At 41.9% G+C, this 18,421-nt stretch overlaps 1 protein-coding gene across 3 annotated transcripts in view; it reads left to right on the top strand.

Moving 5' to 3' along the window:
- LOC112570249 (protein bark beetle-like) overlaps window positions 1–18,421 on the top strand; it is a 73,555-nt gene that overhangs the window by 33,189 nt on the left and 21,945 nt on the right. For all 3 annotated transcript variants that reach the window (XM_025248617.1, XM_025248619.1, XM_025248618.1), the window contains 7 exons: window positions 2,923–3,163; window positions 5,600–5,835; window positions 10,506–10,811; window positions 11,098–11,302; window positions 13,678–16,164; window positions 16,374–16,555; window positions 17,317–17,508. In XM_025248617.1, the coding sequence (XP_025104402.1) occupies window positions 2,923–3,163; window positions 5,600–5,835; window positions 10,506–10,811; window positions 11,098–11,302; window positions 13,678–16,164; window positions 16,374–16,555; window positions 17,317–17,508 (3,849 nt within the window). The remainder of the gene's footprint in view (window positions 1–2,922; window positions 3,164–5,599; window positions 5,836–10,505; window positions 10,812–11,097; window positions 11,303–13,677; window positions 16,165–16,373; window positions 16,556–17,316; window positions 17,509–18,421) is intronic.

Here is an 18,421-nt window from a genome sequence, read left to right as displayed (position 1 = left end):
ATTAATTAGGCCCATCACATCTGTGATGAGACTAAGTACAAGCTAAAGCTAATCTCCACAACTGTTGTTGCAGTATATGTATGTTCTCAAGTGCTTCAAAGGCCGAACTGGTAGGAACAAGTGGGTTCAATCTGGGTAGGAGCATATTTGGTGCCAACTACTATATGTGGTCAGTCTTCACTAAATGCTTTCATCTGGCCTGACACCCCCATGGGCTCAGCTTCTCTTGCAGGGGGTGAACACCCAGCCTTTCTGGCTGGGTGACTTAGCTGCCTTTTTCCTATGCTTTTTCTTTTTCTCCCTTACCTGGCCCTTTCATCTATATCAGGGGTGGGCAATTAATTTTCCCAAGGGGCCGCATGAGAAATTGGGATGGTTTTAGAGGGCCGGACTAATATAGTTAACTCAGTTTTACACAATACTGTATATATAGTATATGTACTGGCGGGGGGGAGGGTGGGGGCAGCGGGCGGACGGGCCGGTCAGAGACAGGAGGCGGGCCCGCGGGCCGGCCTTTGCCCAGGTCTGATCTATATTCTTCTTCTTATCAAACATCACCCTGTCATACTACAGTTTTATCCTTCCTATCTTCTGTCTACACTGGTCTTTCTCCTGTCTTCTGTTTTCCTATCATACCTTTCTTTTGATGTCATTTTTTTTCTCTGTGGCGTTCTTTAGGCCCCCTGAGTTTGCCATGCAGGGCAGCCCTGGGAGGATGGAATCCTGGAGGTTAAGGTCCCTGATGGGCTGCAGCCCATCATACCAACACACCTCTTTGGCCTGGACTTCTCCTAGACTGGAAGTCCACACCAATCAGGCGGCTGGTCATGTATTGCCCTTGAAGGCTGTGACTGGGGTCAATCTGGTCTTCATACTTGGAAGGCCAGAGTATATTCCTTATGTATCCCTGGAGCAACCCTGCTAGAAATGCCCTAAGTGGTACCACTCAGTCTCATCCCCTTGTTGTGGGTGGGGAGCGTAAGGAACGAACCAAATTCCTTTATATCATGGTGGAAAAAAGCACAAGAGAGGATGAATCTTCAGATAGTGAGGATGAGGAGAGAGCGAACGTAGAAGGGGCCTAGTACTGTTTTCTTGTAGTGGAGGGCACAGAGCCAGCCCAGCCACTCTTGTCCCTCTCCCCTTTCGCAATAGTAAAAGGTTTTAAAAATATATCTACGAACTTTTCTGGTGTTAAACATCTGTGCTCTGGACAATTTCTCATCCAGTGCGCAAATCTGAAAGCGTCTGAGGTCCTGTGCCGATGGGATGGAAAACAGTTTATCGACCGACCCATAAAGGTAACTCCTCATTTATCGCTCAACTCTTCAAGGGGGGGAGGTCATTCTTTGCCCTGATCTTTTCCGGATTTTCCGGATGTTGGAACTTGACTTCAATCAGAACTGGCATCCCAGGGCTCACAGTGGTGCAGAGAGTCATCCTGAAGAAGGGCAGGAAATCTATCTCTACAAATACACTTTTCTTTGCCCAAAACACCTAACTTCATTGAGGTTGGGTATTTGCAGGTCAAGGTCTCTCTGTTTATACCTTCACTGTTGCGCTGCTTCAACAGTCAGCATTATGGTCATGGGGCTAGCTTCTGCAAGTCCCAAGCCCGCGGTAGTACAGGCCATGCTTCAGCTGATTTTTCTGAAAGCACCAAATGTGCAAACTGTGACTGATCTCATGTCTCTTCTAGACTTCCCAAAGTGGAAGGAAGAGGCAGCCATTCAGCGTGTACATGCGGAATCTGGCATTCCTTACGCTAATGCTTTCCGTCACATAGTGGGCAGCTCCCCAGGAGCATCTTCTACTGTAAGCTCCATTTCCTACTCAGCAGCCGTTGCAAGATGACTGTCAACCTCTGTATCCATCCAGACGGACATGACGTGGGTCTCTCCTAAGGGCTCTGTCCCAGTCTGTCAGGGGATGCCTCCTCCTATAAGCCATGGTGGCAACCATGTCACAAAACCATCATAAAAGTCTCAAGCCACACAGGCATCACAGTCCAAGCATCCCTCTTCACCTGTCAGACCCACTGCATGCCAGCAAGCACACAACACAAAATCACCAAGAAACAAGAATACCACACCACACCACAGACAGATCAGAACACTAAAACAAAACCAAAATTGCCAGAAAAATCCACTACTCAGCATTAAACATCTGGGACTACCACAGCAGTATTATCAATGCCTGTTTCTAACCGCTTTGCTTCTCTTGGTGAGCAGGGCATGGATGTGGATGATCAACGTTTAGTGTCGCCTTTTCCATACCGCCGCCCCCTGCCTTCTTCTTCTCCTCCCTCTGCTTTTGTGAGGTGGTCTGCGTCTTTATCTCACAGATAAACTATGTCTACAACCTTTGAATTGAACTGTCGAGAGATCCAAGCCAACTTTAAAGAACTCAGATGCCTAGCATCTTTTTTTTCTCCTTTAGCACGACGGGAGACTCTTCTCATTGACCTAATTGTCCCCCAACACCACTTCCTAAGATGTGGGTAGAGCGATCTAACTTGTCAGGCTGGTAGGGCATCTCAAGCTTGGACAGATTGGGGCAAGAACATGAACAATACAATAGCAAAGTATGGCGATCTTGAATTCAGTACAAGTGCAAACTAACGTCCAATACAGATCAAGCAGAAGTAGTATGACGTACTCAGCCTTCCACTTGTGGAATACAATGTAAGCCTTATTGTTATGATCTCTCAGGATGTTTGCAGCTGATCTTTTTGGGTTCTTAATGAACACATTAACTATTTTTTGTGGGTCTGACCACATAATATTGTTGTGTTCTTGTTTTGCCGTAGCTTAGCTCTCACTATTCTTTTTTTTTTTTTTTTTTTTTTTCTGGACTGGGCAGCAATATTGACCCTGTCGTTTTAGCTTTTTTTCTTTTTTTTTTTTCTTTTTTTTTTTTAAGGGATGGACTGAAGGAAACGCTGCTGTAGTGTGTCAGCAGCTGGGACTTATATACAACCCAGATCATGGCACAGCAACCCTGCGAATGGTGGCACCTGTTGACACTCGCGTGCTTATGTCATGGGTGTTTTGTGATGAAACAGATGAAGACTTAACTCAGTGTCGTGCCATCAAAGGGACGGAGGTTGGCTGTGACCATGAAAAGGATGTGTACCTCAGATGTCAGGAGCCAACTTGGGCAGGTAAGTTATGTTTTTTGAAGATAGCTATAGTGTTGTCTATAAATCTGAGAAAGAAGGCTTTTGTGCAAATTTAGATGCAGCCATGTGATCAAGGTGTGTATCTTAGACAGTTACAGTGAAGGATGGATAAGGATTGAAGATTTTAAATTCTGATTCACAGTTTACTTAGCATTCATCCAGATAAGTTAGCACTTATTGGGTTGATTGGCCTCCATAACCTTAAGTGGGAAGCACACTCCTGGTGAGGCTAACAGTTTTACATCATAAGCCAAACGATAGTTTCATTAGCATTTCATGAGTAAAGTTACCGAATGACAGGAGGCTAGATTTCCTTACTTCTCTAAGTTCCAGTAAAATTCAACTGACTGGTCAAAAAGGATCAAGTCCCCTTTGATTCCTGTGATTCTATGATTAAGCTCAAATGTGAAATGCAACTTATTTTTTATAATCCAAAGAGTGGCAAGAAATTCAAGGCTAAATTTATGGTCCCAATCACCAGTCCACATGTAAGGGAGTTAATCCATGCTGGGGCAGATGATGTAGTAATACTTGTTCCAAAACAAGCATTTTAATGACTTCCTGTAAATGTAAAAAGGGAAAGCCAACACATAATCCACTGGGCAAAAGTCACCTATAGCAGAATGAGTGGAAGGAAATGCTCACATTAATCGCCCAACTAATGCTTGGGTCTCCCTACAAGTTCAGCGTTCAGGCAGGATGCATGTGGCTCACTGGTACCTAAATCACCACCTCACCAGATTCCAGCAGGTGCTTAGGTCCCTGGGCTGGTGTGCACAAGCAAACTTAAACATGAACTTAAGCTTAAGTTGGCCGACTTAACTTTAAGTACAGTAACTCGGTGTGCACAAGACAACTCAAGTCCGCTAAGTACAAAATTTCTTTAACTTTAAGACTGCCCTCCCCCAGGTATAAACCCTTACTTAGCCGAGTCAGGCGACTTAAGTTAGCACATTTCTGATTTCTTCGTGTGAAGAGTGACAGAAGATGGCAGCGAGACGACTGTGCTTTAGAATGATGATAAGAAGACATTTGAGGAGGGAACGTGTGTTTCGTGACAGACACAATCCTTTTGACCTGTATGATCCGTGATATAGCCCTAGTTGCTGGCACGGCATAAAACACAAACATTTTGACCTGTATGACGACGTTGAACTCTACGCTCGATTTCACTTTCGGCGAGTCGATATCATGCACCTGTGCGATTTAATACAGGAGGACATCGACCACCCTGGCTTTTAAATTTGACCATTTTAAACAAAATTTGGGCCCATTCCCGTTTTTGCTCTCCACGAGCACTGATGGCAACTGCTATGTCTTTCCACAGCTGACTTTTTTTCTTCGCGGTCCACATATTTGAAAGTGTCGCAAATAGCCCTTCTTTGTGCTCTTCCACCATGAAGCTGATGAGAAGCCGAATCTCACAATCCCTCCAGTTAGCCGTACGGTCTTTCTTTTTGGTAATTGTTTCCATTTTTTCAGGCAAATACCTCAATCTCAAAAGATAGTATCGTGGTTGAAAAGACTGAACAGGAGCAAACATAAAAGCGTGACGCGCAAACAAAGCGATTGTTGATTGGCTGTTTGTATATAAATAGCCAGTGACGCGAGAGAATCCCCGGCAATTCCGAAAAGGACAAGAGGTCACTGTCTTGACCCATTTCTAAACTAAGCAAGTATCTGAGTCCGCTCATGCACACCGACGTTGATTCTCGCCAGCCACGGACTCATCTGAGTCAAGTTTGCGGTTAAGTCGCCCAACTTAAGTAAGAAATTTAAGTTCACTTAAGCACATCAGCCCAGGACTCTAGTTAAGGTAAAAAAAAAGCCCTCTTTGGGCAGACCATTAATGATAAATGAAAGATGACAGCCAGTGGACAGTGAGGTACGTAAAAGGTCACGGAACAACATCAAGATGAGGTACAAGAATAGAATGTAAAGTAATTGAGGAAGGAATGGCTTCATAAGACAACAGCAAGACCTATCACTTACTCAAGATGCTCACCAATGAGGGTCAGAAAAAAACAAGACATCAAGAGTGGCCTGCTCTCGAACAACAAGGCTGTACTCCATCATTGTACTAAATACTGCAGTGATCTGACAACTTCATACTGATGAGAGACTAGAACATCCTTCAAGATAGATAACCAGGATACAAACACAGTGGGCCAGTTTGCTCTGGGTCCAGCAGGTGCCAGTTGATGAATAATGATGACGAATAATGACGATGAATAAGCACTACTTTTACAAGCTAAATCATTAGGGATTAAATAAAGTATTAAAAAAATATAAAATTTGATTACAGCTGTCGTTTTTTAAAATTGCAAATTGCAGGAATACACTCCATGAAATGATGATAAATGCTGAGTTACAGAATTTTTTCTCATTGTCTTTTCTTTGTCTTGTGATAACAATTAGGGGTTACTCTTCCTGCAACATCCAAACGTGGACAGAGTTGTGAAACCCAGCTTCGAGAAGTATTGTTTGAGAGAGCTGGTCTTTTTGATGCAGCTACCATGAGCTTTACCCCTGCCCTGCGCATTGACTATAACTTCTACAAAATCACCGCTGTCACCATCTCTAATTCTTTGTCAGATGGGGTGCTCATTAATTATATATACCCTTTTGATGAGGTTCGCCTGGAATACATGCAGGTGAGAATGATTGCAACAGAAGAAATATTTCAGTAAGACTAGTATTAGAAAAAAGAGATACATAAAGATGACAGTGTTAAAGCTTCACTATTGCTATTTTTAATTATGTTTGTCAAAAATGATTTAATTTGTATACAGCATTTCCCTTTATGGATATATGTATATACTGGGGGAAGCTACAGGTTTGGGACTAAAAGTGTTGAAAACTAGGGCTTCGTTTTGTGGAAAATTGTATTTTGTTTTCTATAAATAACATCAGTGGGGTTTTCAGGTTTTTACTGGTGAAAAGGAGATACAAATGCTAATGAATATTGATACCAGAACTTTTTTTTTGCAGATTTTATATTGCCTAATAGATCTTAATTTATTTGTATTGCTAGTGATTTTTTTCGTTTTATTCCATAATACACAAATGCAAAACCCTGATAGTGATGTTATTTCTGGTACTCTTTACACATCAGCGCTCCACAAGGAACAGCATTTTCTTCTCTTCTCTGTTCTTTTTTTTCCCCTTTTATATGGCTGAATGTGGACACAAAAATGAAGACTTCCCCATAGTTAAATCTGCAGATGACACTGGACTTAGAGGACTGATTTTCAATGATGATAGCTCCTACTATAGACAAGAGATTGATAACTTAGTTGCATGGTGTAATGTAATTATTTAAAGTTGAATGTAAAGAAAATAAAAAAAGTGATTTGTGATTTTGATAAAAGACAGGGTTGTTTTCTGATTTTGAAATTCTCATCAAAGAAGTAGTAAGAAAAGTGGACAGTTTTAAATATTTAGATATAATTATTGATGATAAATTTACTTGGAAAGTTCACTTAGATAATATTGTTAATAAAATGCATAACTATCTCTACTGTCTGAGGGAACTGGAATATTTTAACGTGTGCATAGAACTTCTGCAAATATTTTACACTTCTGTTATACGAAACATCATGAATTTTGGGCTAGTGTGCTGGGGTGGGAACATTACAAACCAGGATGGGCACAAATTCAACAAGAACATTAAAAAAGCAGGAATGGTGGAACAGAATGGTATGACAATGGGGGGAATTAGTGTTTTTACGCCATGCCAGCAACTAAGGCTATATTACGGCAAGGCAACCAGCCCTGTAAACAGATGCCACGTGCAGAGAAAGAACAGCATGCCCGAGACAAGAAAAATGGTATGACAAGGTCCTGATAATATATATATTTTACAGACTCCAAACAATTATTTTGCATTGCGTTTCATAGTGGCAGAGCATAGCTTGTGCACACATTATTACCAAAAGTCAGATTTTGGTGTCTCAGAGGACACCAGTCCCAGGCAGGTTGAGACTGTACATGGTTCAAAAGTTTTAGCACACTGTGGCAGAAAGACAGCTTGAACAAATAAGCTAATTTTAAGTAGACAATTTTGTACATGTCTCCGAAGCGATTTCATTTAAAACTGAGGTGAAAAGCTTACCAGGACCATTGCCAAGATCTTCTACCTCGAAATTAAAACTCGAACTTTGGAGGAGGCGGGTGGAGCAGAGGGTCTGATAGGCAGGCCAATCTGCCTTAGTCAGATTCCACCCACCATTATAAAGATTATTGTCCCGCTCCAGGTTAGTTAAAAATTGTAACATTATAGGACAGTGCCGCACAGGTCGTCATGCACAGCCCAGTTCGAGTGATGTTATAAATATCAAAATGGCCCTTGGAGGATGAAAGGTCACCCTGAGATAGAACAAGACTGTTCTTCCAACATATCACTTTTTCTCCTTGTATCCTTATACGTGTCTAGTCTGAGGGTTATCATCTGGTCTTGGGGGAAGGGTTTTATCTGATTCACATCAGGCAAAACTATTTGTCTTCTTCCTGTTTGTCTTCGGTTTATTGCTTTTTCCTTTCAACCCTTTCCTTTCATTCCTTCTCATGCCTGGGGTGAACAATACCCAGCCTCTCTCTGGCTGGGTGACTAAGCTAGCCCACCCCTTTTTTTTAATGCTTTTCTTTTTTCTCCCTTTCGTGGCCCTTTATCTATATTCTTCTTCTAATGAAAGATCTCCCTGTCATACTACAGTTTTATCCTTCCTATCTTCTGTCTACACTGGTCTTTCTGCTGTCTTCTGTTTTCCTATCATACCTTTCTTTCGATGCCATTTTTTCCCTCTCTCTGTGGCCTCCTTTAGGCTCCCTGAGTTTGCCATGCAGGGTGACTGGTGTCGTGGAAGGATGGGATCCTGGAGGTTGAGGTCCCTGATAGGTTGAGACCTATCATACCAACACACCTCTTTGACTCGGACTTCTCCTAGACGGGAGGTTGGTGTGGCCCACACCAATCAAGAGGCTGGTTGTGTATTGTACTAGCTTTGCTAGATGGCTGCAGCTGGGGTTCATCTTCATCCTAAGAAGGCCAGAGTATATTCCTTATGTATCCCTGGTGTGACCCTGCTGGAAATGGCTTAAGTGGTACCGCTCGGTCGCATACCCTTGTTGATTCTGTGGTGGGTGGGTAGCATAAGGAACGAACCAAATTCCTTTCTATTATGGCAAAAAAAACCAAAAAAACCAAACCTGGGAAAACGCATCAGAAGAATCTTCTGACAGTGAAGATGAAGTGAAAGATTGCGTGAGAGAGAATATCGAAGGGGCCTGGCCCCGTTTTCAGTGGTGGAGGGCGCAGAGTTGGCCCGGCCGCAATAACAAAAGGGATTAGAAACATATCTACACACTTTTTCTGCTGTTAGATGTCTGCGCTCTGTACAATTTTTTGAACAGCACCTGCAATTTTCAGCAGGAAGCTGATGCAATTAGTGTCAGTGATTTACTCAATGTGACTAATCTGAAAGAGGAGTAATAGGTTTTCACTGCAGAAGCTCTCATTCCCAAGGATACTGGAGAACTGGAGATGAAGAGCAGGCAAAGGGTACGGTTATGACTATGGGTTAAGACTATGATCAGAGCCTAGGGCAAGATCAGTGTAGGGGCTTCAATTCACCAGCATGGCAACATTCTAAGAAGTGCATGTTGAACCAGCAGCAGATGGTATTTCTATCTGCAGACTCAGCAGTAGTGGAGACAAATATAAACAGACTGCAGTGTCTCTGTTTAAGACCATAATGAATGTGGACATTATGCTGGACCTGCTTGCCACAACACCCATCAAGCAAGCCTGACAGAGATGGACTAACATTCAGTGCTATGTTGATGATGATGATGATGATGATGATGTAGTTTTATAACGCGCTAGTATCCGCATCACAAAGATGCGCTCAATGCGCGGTGATCCCAGCAGCCACCAAACTGCAGGTCAAATGATAACTTCAAATAAGTTTAAACAAGTGAGTCTTAAGATTTTTCTTGAAAGATGCAATACTATCAGACTCCTTGGTCGAGAGGGGAAGCAAGTTCCACAAAAGCGGGGCTACATTGGAGAAGGATCTAAAACCCACAGTCTTCTTGTTAGTATTCCCTGACTGAACGGTCGGTCGTTCAAGTTTGAATTGGGCTGCTGAACGAAGGTTCTGCTGAGGTTGGTAACGGCGAATGAGATCTTGTAGATATGCAGGCGCAAGGTCGTGAAGACAGCCATATGTCAAGGTTAACAATTTGTGCTCAATTCTTTTCTCCACAGGAAGCCAATGTAGGTCACGTAGTACAGGAGTAATGTGGTCAGTTTTTTTCTTTCGTGCAACTATCCTAGCAGCCGTATTTTGCACTCGCTGAAGCCTCCACAACTCGCTCTTTGAAATCCCCCAGAGGCAGCTGTTTGCATAGTCTAATTTAGAACCGATGAGGGACACAGCAACTGCATTTGCAGTCTTCTTATTGAGACTGGGTCGGAGTCGTCCAAGTGTGCGGATATGGAAATAACATGCCTTGACTACAGAACTGACATGATCAGACATAGAAGATTGTCGACATAGAGTCCAAGGTTCCGTACGGAGTTGGAGAGGGTGATTGTCACCTGTGCATATATGCCGTTTAGATTGCAGAGATAGACTGGCTGTAGGTTTTTTTTTTAATATATGTAATTTTCAAGGAAAAATCGATTTACAGAAGTTGCTCGTAATGGACAAGTATATTTCCATAGAAGATGTGGTAAAATGCCAAGGATGACATTTCCTCCTCTTTGAATATGGTAAAGTAGGCCGGCTTTAGACATCAGCTCAAGGCATATTGACAGCAGCACTTATTACCATACAAGTTTGTTTTGGTCCAGAGGGGAATAGGGGTATGGTGAGGAGGAGTGAGGCTGTACCAAACTTCCCACTAAGCAGACTCCAGCAGCACTCATGGCACAACAGCTTTCCCAATGGGTATAAAGTGGAAGGAGAAGTTTACAGCTGTGACAGTCAGGAGAGAGAAGCCTAGAGGGAGCAAATGGTAACACACTGGCTCTGGCTATGAGCCAAGTCATCATGGGACTTTCGGATGCTGCCTATATTGCAATAAGAATTATACAGTAAATACCCCAGGTGCAGTTTATAATCTTTTTAAAGTAAGATTACTTTATGTTTCCATGATATAGCCCTAGTTGCTGGCACAGCATAAAACAACCAACCATCCCCAGGTGCAGTGTATTAATAATTATTAGTTTTCTTGTCACTTTTCTTCTTCATTGATGCATGGTGTTCAGATAGTGATGATAAACATTGTGTTTTAATAGCTGATAAATCTTTTTTACCAGGTTCATGACAATCTGGGCAATGGAATAGTTACACGCTGTCCAAGGCTTCAACTGTTTCATTCAAACATAACACACAGTGGTAAAGCAGGATTCCTCTATGACCCATTTTTCAGTGAATATGATGCTTTGTCAGTCCGAAGCATGATTCACCAGACCCGACGCAGCATTCTGACAGAAACTCCATTGCTCTCCATTGGAGATGGACAAATGACATTTTTAGTCTCCTCTCCTGGAACTGGTATTGAAAATCATGATTACTATACTGAAATCACCACGAACAGCAACTCCTACCGTATTGTCCTGCAGGTCAGCATTTCTTCTTTCTGAACAAACATAAACTTTATGCTAATACAGCAATAAAATGAATGTATTAATGCCTAGCATTTCAAAAATATATTTTTTTTTGTAGGCCATCACTTTTATAAGTGCTAGCAGAAGATAATTTTTTTCTGTGACAGGAATGGGAGAAAAATTACATGAAAGAATGCCTTGTACATATGCATGTATGTGTTTATATATGTATTTATTTGAGACTATCGTAGATTTATAAAGAGACAAACACACTTCTTAACACTCATTTGGTGTATTTCAGGTTCTTGACTTTTTCCCTGTTACGGAAATAGAAGCAGTTATGGTGTATGACTCGGCACGAAACAACATTGGTCCTGCTACAAAAATGTGGAAGATACCAGAAGATTTGGTTGACTTCCCAATTCGTTCAAACACCAGAGTGCTGACTATCATGCTAAGGGTTCGTGGTTTGCGTTCAGGTCGCTTGGCATTTGCTGTTGTGTCAGGTATATTTGATCTTGCTGTTTATAGTTTTTAAAAAACCTTTTTGACATGCACTTTAAATGTAGTCATGGAAATATCATACATCGGTTCGCTCATCATGGATATAATCTGTCATCTTTTGATTATTTCATTGTTTAGATCCCCCCAAATTAAACTTCAATCAAAAGCTACTGCTTTTTAGTCCCGTTTGCTATATCTTCTCTCTCTCTTTCAATGCTCAACTCAGATTGAGGTTGGAGGAGGTGGTCCTTGCTTGATTAAAGTTAGGACACGCCTATGCCACACGATCCCTCAGCTCTTCAAGGGAGTCTATTCATTGCCCTGACCTTGCCGGGATGTCAGAACTTGATTTCAAATCAGAACTGGCATCTCAGGGGGTCACAGCGGTGCAGAGAGTCATCCTGAAGAAGGACGAGGAATCTATCTCTACAAATACACTTTTCTTAACTTTCTGTTTGCCCAAAATACCCAGCTTCTTTTGAGGTTGGGTATTTACGGGTTAAAGTCTCTCTGTACATACCTTTACCATTGCGCTGCTTCAACTGTCAGCATTGTGGTCATGGGGACAGCTTCTGCAAGTTCCAAGCCCTCTGCTTTCACTGCAGTGGTACAGGCCATGCTGCAGCTGATTGTTCTGAAAGCGCCAAATGTGCAAACTGTGACAGATCTCATGTCGCTTTTTTTTAGAGACTGTCCGAAGCGTCTTTTTCTCAAGCATAAACTATGTCTCCAATCCTTCAATGGAACTGTTGAAGGATCCGAACCAACTTTGAAGAACTCTGATACCTAGCATCTTGTTTCTCTCCTGATATTATAGCACTGCAGGAGACACTTCTCCTACCTTTCACCTCTTTTTCATTCAAAGGCTTTCGAGTTTTACGTCAGGACTTGCAGTCTCTTCCTCCTTCTGCTTGAATATCCCGACAGGACCTTGACGGTCTTTTGACCCAACCTCCTGCTCCCGTCCTTGTTTTGGGGGATTTTAATGGGCACCACCCCTTGTGGGGCAGGGCCTCAGCTGACACCAGAAGAGAGTTGTTGGGATCATTTTTTATGGAAAGTAATCTCCGCCATTTGAACGACAGTTTTAACACCTTTACTTGGAAAAGAACAGTAGAAAGCGAGGCAAAGGACATCACAACCACATGGGTCTAACTGAAGGGGGCTGCCCAAAACTGGGTCCGTTGGAGAGGTGTTGTTGCGGCCCTACGCTCTTCAGAGGAGCAACAAGGAATAAACTAACTTGGAAAAAACAGTAGAGAGCTAGGCAAAGGACATCGGAACCACATGGGTCTAACTGAAGGGGGCTGCCCAAAACCGGGTCCGTTGGAGAGGTGTTATTGTGGCCCTACGCTCCTCAGAGGAGCAACAAGGAATAAACTAACTAAACGTTAACACCTTTTGTCATCCATACAGTAACACAGTGTCAGCAGTCGATTTATCGGTGGTCAGCCCAGCACTGTTATTAGATTTTAACTGGGCTGTACATGACGACCTGTGCGGCAACGATCACTGTCCTATAATGATACAATTTTTAACTAACCTGGAGCAGGACAATAATCTTTATAATGGTGGGTGGAATCTGACTAAGGCAGATTGGCCTGCCTATCAGACCCTCTGCTCCACCCGCCTCCTCCAAAGTTCGAGTTTTAATTTCGAGGTAGAAGATCTTGGCAATGGTCCCAGGTTGCATCCTGCTAAGCTTTTCACCTCAATTTTAAATGAAATCGCTTTGGAGACAATTCCTGCGTGAAGGCATTGTAATTGCTGGCCACGTGTCCCATGGTTTATTGAAGAGTGTATGGTGGCCCAGCGCGCTCGGAAGAAGGCCCAGCGTCTTGCCTTCCGCCTACCCACTCCTGAAAATGTAATAAGTTTTAGCGTGGTACATCTGTTGGCAGTTTTTACAGAAAATTCTTTGTTTTCTTTGTTTAGGTCCATCTCATTAGCAGTCTTTACATTTTTAAGGAGGATAGGCCTTTACCATCAAATTTAAGAAATGTTATGTCCTGATAACTGTTTTCTTTTGGTTTCTTGGTTTGTTGGTGGCCTTTTTGAATTTCACCAGTCCTTTTTTACACTTTAACAAGTCTTTTACATATTGTTTACTTCTTGTGTTGACTTTTTAAAATAATGTTATGGTTATAACACTCAGGAGTTTTTGTCTTTAAACTTTTACAGTTAAGATTATTTTTTGTTGCCGTGATATAGCCCTAGTTGCTGGCACGGCATTAAACAAAAAAATTCCTTGAACCTTTTGAAATATGCTTACATTTGTATTTAACAGTAGCTTAATAGCCTAATTTTCACTTCTTTTTTTTAAGTTTTATGCATCCATTTAAATTTACTAAATTGCAGGCATACATTTTTTTTTCAGCATCTGATGGAACAGGGTTGCCTGTCTTGATGACTTATGTATACAACACAACCTTTTCATACAATTTTAAAGGCATGCAGACAAAGCATTACAACAGTCCCAGCAACAGACGTCTTGAGATCTTTCATCGCTTTAAGTTGGAGACCATTCAGTTTGAACAAGTTGGTATCCTCAACAGTTTAAAAGAGGCCATACACATGCCTAGTGTCACAAAATTCACTGATGACTACATTCCAACTTATGAAGACATGACAGTGCCTGAGAGGGTTGCCACAATACGTTACAATATTTCTTTGGCCAAATTTGCTGATAATCAATATGGGATTTTGGCAGAACATAATCATGTGGACTTTGCCAACAATGTGTGGCAGTGGACCATAGCCAACACTTACATGCTGCGAACACAAAATGGTGGCGTAGAAATTGAAGTGCCCAGAGTAAATGATGAATCAGAGAGGCTTAAGCATTCTGTATCAATCAGAGATTCTGTGTTCCGTGACAATAAAAATTTTGTCTTCGCAGTTGCTGGTTATTATGCTGATGTTACAATTCACAACAATCTGTTTGACAACAACATGTGCAAATTAGGCCTTATAACAATCTCTGGAATGGAGAAAAATCAGACGCTGATTAACAATAAGATCACAAACAACATAGGCCGACATATGATGGACATTAACATTCTCAGTCACTCAGAATATTCTGAGCCTGTCAGAGGGATCATGTCGTTTAATGAAATTGTGAACAATCGTTATGAAGGCTTGGATCCACCAGGATATGGAAATAGCCCAAAAACATTTGCTGTTGCATTCAGAGGTGTGCAGAACATGACAGCCAGTCAGAACATCTTCAACAACCCCAAAATGGGGTATGAGCTAATTGCGGGTATTACTGCCCTCTCTTTGGGAAATCCTGTTAACGTAACAAAGAACTATTGGGGCAGAACAGACTATGCTGGTATTCTAGAGCGCATTTTTGATTTTGATGACTGGAACAACTATGCCATTGCTGACTTCTTTCCATATCTTACAGAGCCACAGTTTAACTCTGACCTTTCAGGTGGGGAGCCAGTCAAGCCACCTCTTGACACAAGTCGATTGGGTGGTCGGGTGCTGGAAGATCAAGTTTTAGCTTACAAAACCACACCATACATTGTTGAGCGAGACTTAACTATAATGCCTCAGGCCACGTTTACTATATCAGCAGGTACAGAACTTCAGTTTCGGCCAAATGTTGGAATTTTAGTCCTTGGTCGCCTGGTTGCACGAGGAGTAGAGTACAATCGTATTAAGATGAGACCTGTGCAGTCTGGAACTACTACATCTACAAGTGGCAGAAAGAAGCGTGCCTCTAGTGCAACAATCAGGCTACGAGGAGATGGCACACTTTTCAAAAACGCTGGTTTTCTTGAACTGTATAACACATCCACTCGCTCGTGGAACATGATGTGTGACAGTCAGGTCAGTGAAAAAACAGCTGAGGTTGTGTGTCGCCAGTTGGGGAAGGAGACAGTTAATGTTCGTGTCCGTTTCACATACTTGTATGACTTCTACATCTATGGAAAGCCCCAATATTTCTTAAAGGAGTTTTGGTTTGAGTCTTACTATTGCAGAGGTGATGAAATGTCTCTGAGTCAGTGCATTACACGCTACAACTACAACATGCATCAGTGCATTCAAGCTGCCAACTACACTTTTATCACTTGTGGAGAGAGGAATCTGAAAGATCAAGAATACTGGGGCAACATAAGGTTTGCTCGTGAGACATATGAAGAACAATCCCTGGAAAGTGACTTGGGTCGGCAGGAGTCGATTATGGAGTATGTGGACATTGAAGGAGCAGGTATGCTTCATGGTGAAAAGGTGGGTGCCATCCAGACCACATATGTGTCACCAACATTTCGTTATTTAAACATAACCAGGTGTGTAGAAAATGGTTTTGACATCATAGCTCCTAGAGGCACAGTTAACATGACAAGGCTCAATGTGTCTGAGAATCTTGGCTTTGCTTTCAATTTTTTGATTCTGAATGGGGAGTCAACTGATAGTGAGTCATCCTTCCTGCTGCTGGGCCCAAGTACCATACCATATTTTGTCTATGGGCTGGTAGAGATTTGCCGCATGGAAAAAGGTATTGTACTGAGTACCAGAATGATCTTGTATTACAAATATGGACCTGATGCTCGTGACTGCGTGAAAAGCATTAGCAGCACTAGTCCTCGGAATCGTATTGGACTCCGTTTCCTCCAACTGAACATGTTCTATGAGGATTTCTCACGCAATGTTGTGGAAATTTTTGATGGCCATTTGGTCAGCCAGCAAAATCTGGTTGGTAGTATACTTGCAAACACCACTGAAGATGTGATGAAGCTTTACCAGAGCACAGGAGACACACTTACTGTGCATATACATGCATCTGTTGGTCATGGCTCTTACGGCTTCATTGCAGAGGTGGTCCATCTGCCTTTCTCTGGATTGACATACCCCGGTAAGTTAGGAGAACATCAGTAACTTTTTTGGCTTTAAGCCACATTATGCAAAAAAAGGAGTTTTATTTTTCTTTTCTCTCTTGAATGGTAACAAAAGTTAAATCTTGTTGGAGATAATACCTGTGGTGAAAATTAACACAGTAATTGTCTTTCATTGTTAGAAAAATAAAAACCCCTGTTGGTTAAAAACCTTGGTTCTACTTTGCAGACAGTAACTATTTCCACAGTCTATCATACCTGATTGCTTTAAAGAACCAGGATGGAGCATTACAGTACAACAACATTGGTGAAGTGAATCCATCTCTTTACATTGATAAGTGCTGGCTGGAAGACAATGGAGTTTCAATTCTCAACCTGACATCACCACCAACAATTGACATCTCACTTCAGGTGGGCTTTAGTATTACATAAGGCAGTGATGCCCAACCTTTTTCGGCCTGCGGGCCATACACATGCATGTCACGGGCCGCTTCACCGCAAAAATACCAAAAATGAAAAAAGAAATAGAGCAGATACCATTTTTATTAGAAACAAGTTGTACTTACCATTAATTATTTAGTAATTAGTGGGATATTTGAAGTTGTTTACCCGAAACCAACTTCTGAATGTCCGGCCTCATCGTAGAGACACCACGTCGGAGCACTGAATCGAAATGTTCGTCCATCGAAAAAAAGATTGAGAGATGCCCCTACGTAGGGATAAATTCTTCCCCTTTTTTTTCGGTTTTTTAGGTCTTTTTTTATTACCAACATGCCGATTTCCTGCACTGTGGGCAGAAGTTTCACGGGCCGAATGGCACCGCGTCGCGTGCCGAATATGGCCCGCGGGCTGTAGGTTGGGCATCCCTGACATAAGGGATTTGATGCTGACACTTTGTTAAACTGATTTGTTACTTACATAATTTGTTAAAGGTGGGTTTAAAGCACTGTTACTAAAAAAGAAAAACACACAAACATAATAATAATGGATGCAGGTTTCAAAAGCAATCACGGAAAAATAGCCAAATTCTAGCAGTAAGATATTAAGGTTAGTTTTACAATCACTGAGAAATAGCTAAATTCTATTCAAGAATTTCTGGACTGAAACACTGAATGTAACCATCAGCATTTTGGGGTAGTCATAGACTTCAATATTTTCCTTTCTTTTCCTAGGGTACTCGCCTGTTTCGTTTTGACAGCAATTTTGTTTCACACAACAAAGGTGGCTTGTACATGTCTGTCAACACAAAGAGTATTGCTACAGCCTTGCGAGGCAACATCACTAACAACGTGTTTGCCTTCGGAACCCATGGCGAAGCTCTTAACATCACCGGCCACTACTATCAGAACCTCTACATTTTCCAGGTACACGAATGAATGTGGATGCAGACTCAGCAAAGAGTCACATTAAAGCTGAACTATATGTACCAGGATATTATAATAATTTCATATCGCATCAGGTTCTACTAACATTACACACATGCATTCATCAATCTGGGAAGTATTTCCAGAAAAGATGAGCTTTAAGGTGGGGTTTTTTTTTAGTGAGTTTCATGTACCTGCTTTAAGTCTACTAGCAGGGAATTCCAAACCATATGCTTCAAAAGATAGTTTGCCGAAGATGAAAAAAGGAGAATGTTAGTTTTTTGTACAGAAAGGCATCCTAAAATCTAAGAAGGGGGATGAGGATGGTCAATTTGAACATAATCCAATTCAACTTTTGGTCAATTTTACCATGGCACGAGTCAGTTTGATTGCAGCCCATAGTCAATTCAACCACAACCCATAGTAGATTTGACCCTACCTATAGTTGACCAAATCGTCATCTTTGTGATAATTTGGCCATGAAATGTGATATCTGTTGTACTCTCATTTTTCATCCTTATTTGATGCACATACTTATGAAGACATGTAGCATGCCTAGTGCTTTGTGTGCATGTGAGTGTGTGAGAGAGAGAGAGACAGAGAGAGAAAGTGGATTAAAGTCAGTATAAATAAAAGTTTAACATCTTCACATTTTTAATGCTTTATGCTTTTATTTTAAAACATGGCTTTTTTTCTCGTGACTTCTTGTATGTTATTCCGTAGTTGAGAGTGCTTTACAGGCGGTAGAGGCAGAGCTTCAGACTGTTTCCTTTGTGGTAGGTCAATCTGGCCACCTGTGAGATGTATCTCATTGGGGATAGGTCTGATGTTGGCTGCCTGTCACATATCTATCTCTATGGGAACCACTTTGCTCTAGGCAACATTCACACCTTTCTGCTGGCGGCTGGCACTA

Source organism: Pomacea canaliculata, linkage group LG8 (genome assembly GCF_003073045.1).
Source record: "Pomacea canaliculata isolate SZHN2017 linkage group LG8, ASM307304v1, whole genome shotgun sequence".
NCBI classification, from domain to species: domain Eukaryota; kingdom Metazoa; phylum Mollusca; class Gastropoda; order Architaenioglossa; family Ampullariidae; genus Pomacea; species Pomacea canaliculata.
The sequence above is the reverse complement of the archived record's forward strand: the minus strand, read 5'-3'. Positions and strand labels throughout refer to the sequence as shown.